General features: G+C 48.6%; 1 protein-coding gene across 1 annotated transcript; it reads left to right on the top strand.

The window, feature by feature from the left end:
- The first annotated feature begins 200 nt into the window (after positions 1–200).
- On the top strand, positions 201–1,244 carry MAGEB16 (MAGE family member B16). Its single transcript, XM_060002133.1, has one exon. It carries the CDS (start codon positions 201–203, stop codon positions 1,242–1,244), a length of 1,044 nt encoding a protein of 347 aa, XP_059858116.1.
- Positions 1,245–1,468: the final 224 nt, after the last annotated feature.

Below are 1,468 nucleotides of genomic sequence, written 5' to 3'. Positions count from 1 at the left end.
CAGAGGGGGCTCCACAGCCCTGAGAGGTCCAGGGAGTGAAGCTGGCAGAGGCCACCCCTCCCTTCCTCCTCTGGGTCTCAGGAAGAGCCGCCACAGTTAAGTTTACTAGCTGAAGCCACTCACATATGCCCTGTTTATCTTAGGTGGTGAATCTCATTGCCCACCCTCCTGTCCACGTACTGCTACCCACAAGAGTCATCATGTCTCAGCGTCAGAAGCGTCCTCAGCACTCATATGATCAATGCCATCAAACCTTCAGAAAGTCCCAGGGCCTGGAGGTTGAACAGGTCTCCAAGGCTCTGGAGGAGACCCATCTCTCCTGCCATCCTCTAATGCCTGGCGATTTGAAGGAGGCTCCTGGGGCTGGTATATCCAGCACTCCTGAGGGTCCTCAGTGTTTCTACTCCTCTTCCATTGCTATCAAAGCCACCTCACCCACCAAATCGGATGAGGGGTCCAATAGCCAAGAAAGAGAGTATACTCTGAGCACCTCACAGGCTGTGCTAGGCCCCAAGAATGCGCCTATAGATGCTCTAGATAAGAAAGTATCTATGTTGGTAAATTTCTTGCTATTCAAGTATCAAATGAAAGAGCCAATAACAAAGGCAGATATGTTGAAGATTGTCATCGAAGAGTGTGAAGTCCACTTTCCTGAGATCTTCCTGAGAGCCTCTGAGTGCATGGAGATGGTCTTTGGCCTTGATTTGATGGAAGTGGATCACACCAATCACCACTATGGCCTCTTCATCAAATTGGGCCTCACCTATGATGGGATGCTGCACCGTGAAGTGGGCATGCCCAAGACCGGCATCCTGATACTTATCCTGGGTGTGATCTTCATGAAGGGCAACTGTGCTACCGAAGACGAAGTCTGGAAAGTTCTGAATGTGAGCGGGATATATGCCGGGATGAAGCACTTCATCTCTGGGGAGCCCAGGGAGCTCATCACCAAAGAATTCGTGAAGGAAAAATACCTGGAGTACCGGAAGGTGACCAACACTGATCCTGTGCAGTTTAAGTTCCTGTGGGGCCCCAGAGCCCACGCTGAAACCACCAAGATGAAGGTCCTGGAGTTTCTGGCCAAGGTTCATGGGACTGACCCAAGTTCTTTCCCATCTCAGTATGAGGAGGCTCTGCAAGATGAAGAAGAGAGAGCCCGAGCCAGAATTTCAGGCAGGGCTGTCTCTCCTTCTGTAGCCACTGCCAGTTCTAGTGCCAAGGCTAGCAGCTTCTCCCACACCTAGGGGAGTCGGGGATACTTTCTTCATGCATTGTTGGAAGACGCAGTTAGTGCTGGTAGAATTTAGTTCTGAGGTGGGGGCAGAAAGGAAGACAGTGTATTTGCCTGTGTGTTCCTGTTTTGTATGTATAACTTGTAAGTTTATTCTCTTTTTTGATGTATGTATTACTCATATTTTTTATTATGAATTTAACTGTTTCAAAATATAAAGATTTATGAATGATACTG

This window comes from Delphinus delphis, chromosome X (assembly GCF_949987515.2).
Source record: "Delphinus delphis chromosome X, mDelDel1.2, whole genome shotgun sequence".
Classification (NCBI taxonomy): Eukaryota; Metazoa; Chordata; class Mammalia; order Artiodactyla; family Delphinidae; genus Delphinus; species Delphinus delphis.
The sequence above is the reverse complement of the archived record's forward strand: the minus strand, read 5'-3'. Positions and strand labels throughout refer to the sequence as shown.

What these genes read in the sequence shown, in the direction of transcription:
- MAGEB16 (XM_060002133.1), top strand. Translation starts at nt 201, where the DNA reads ATGTCTCAGCGTCAGAAGCGTCCTCAGCACTCATATGATCAATGCCAT.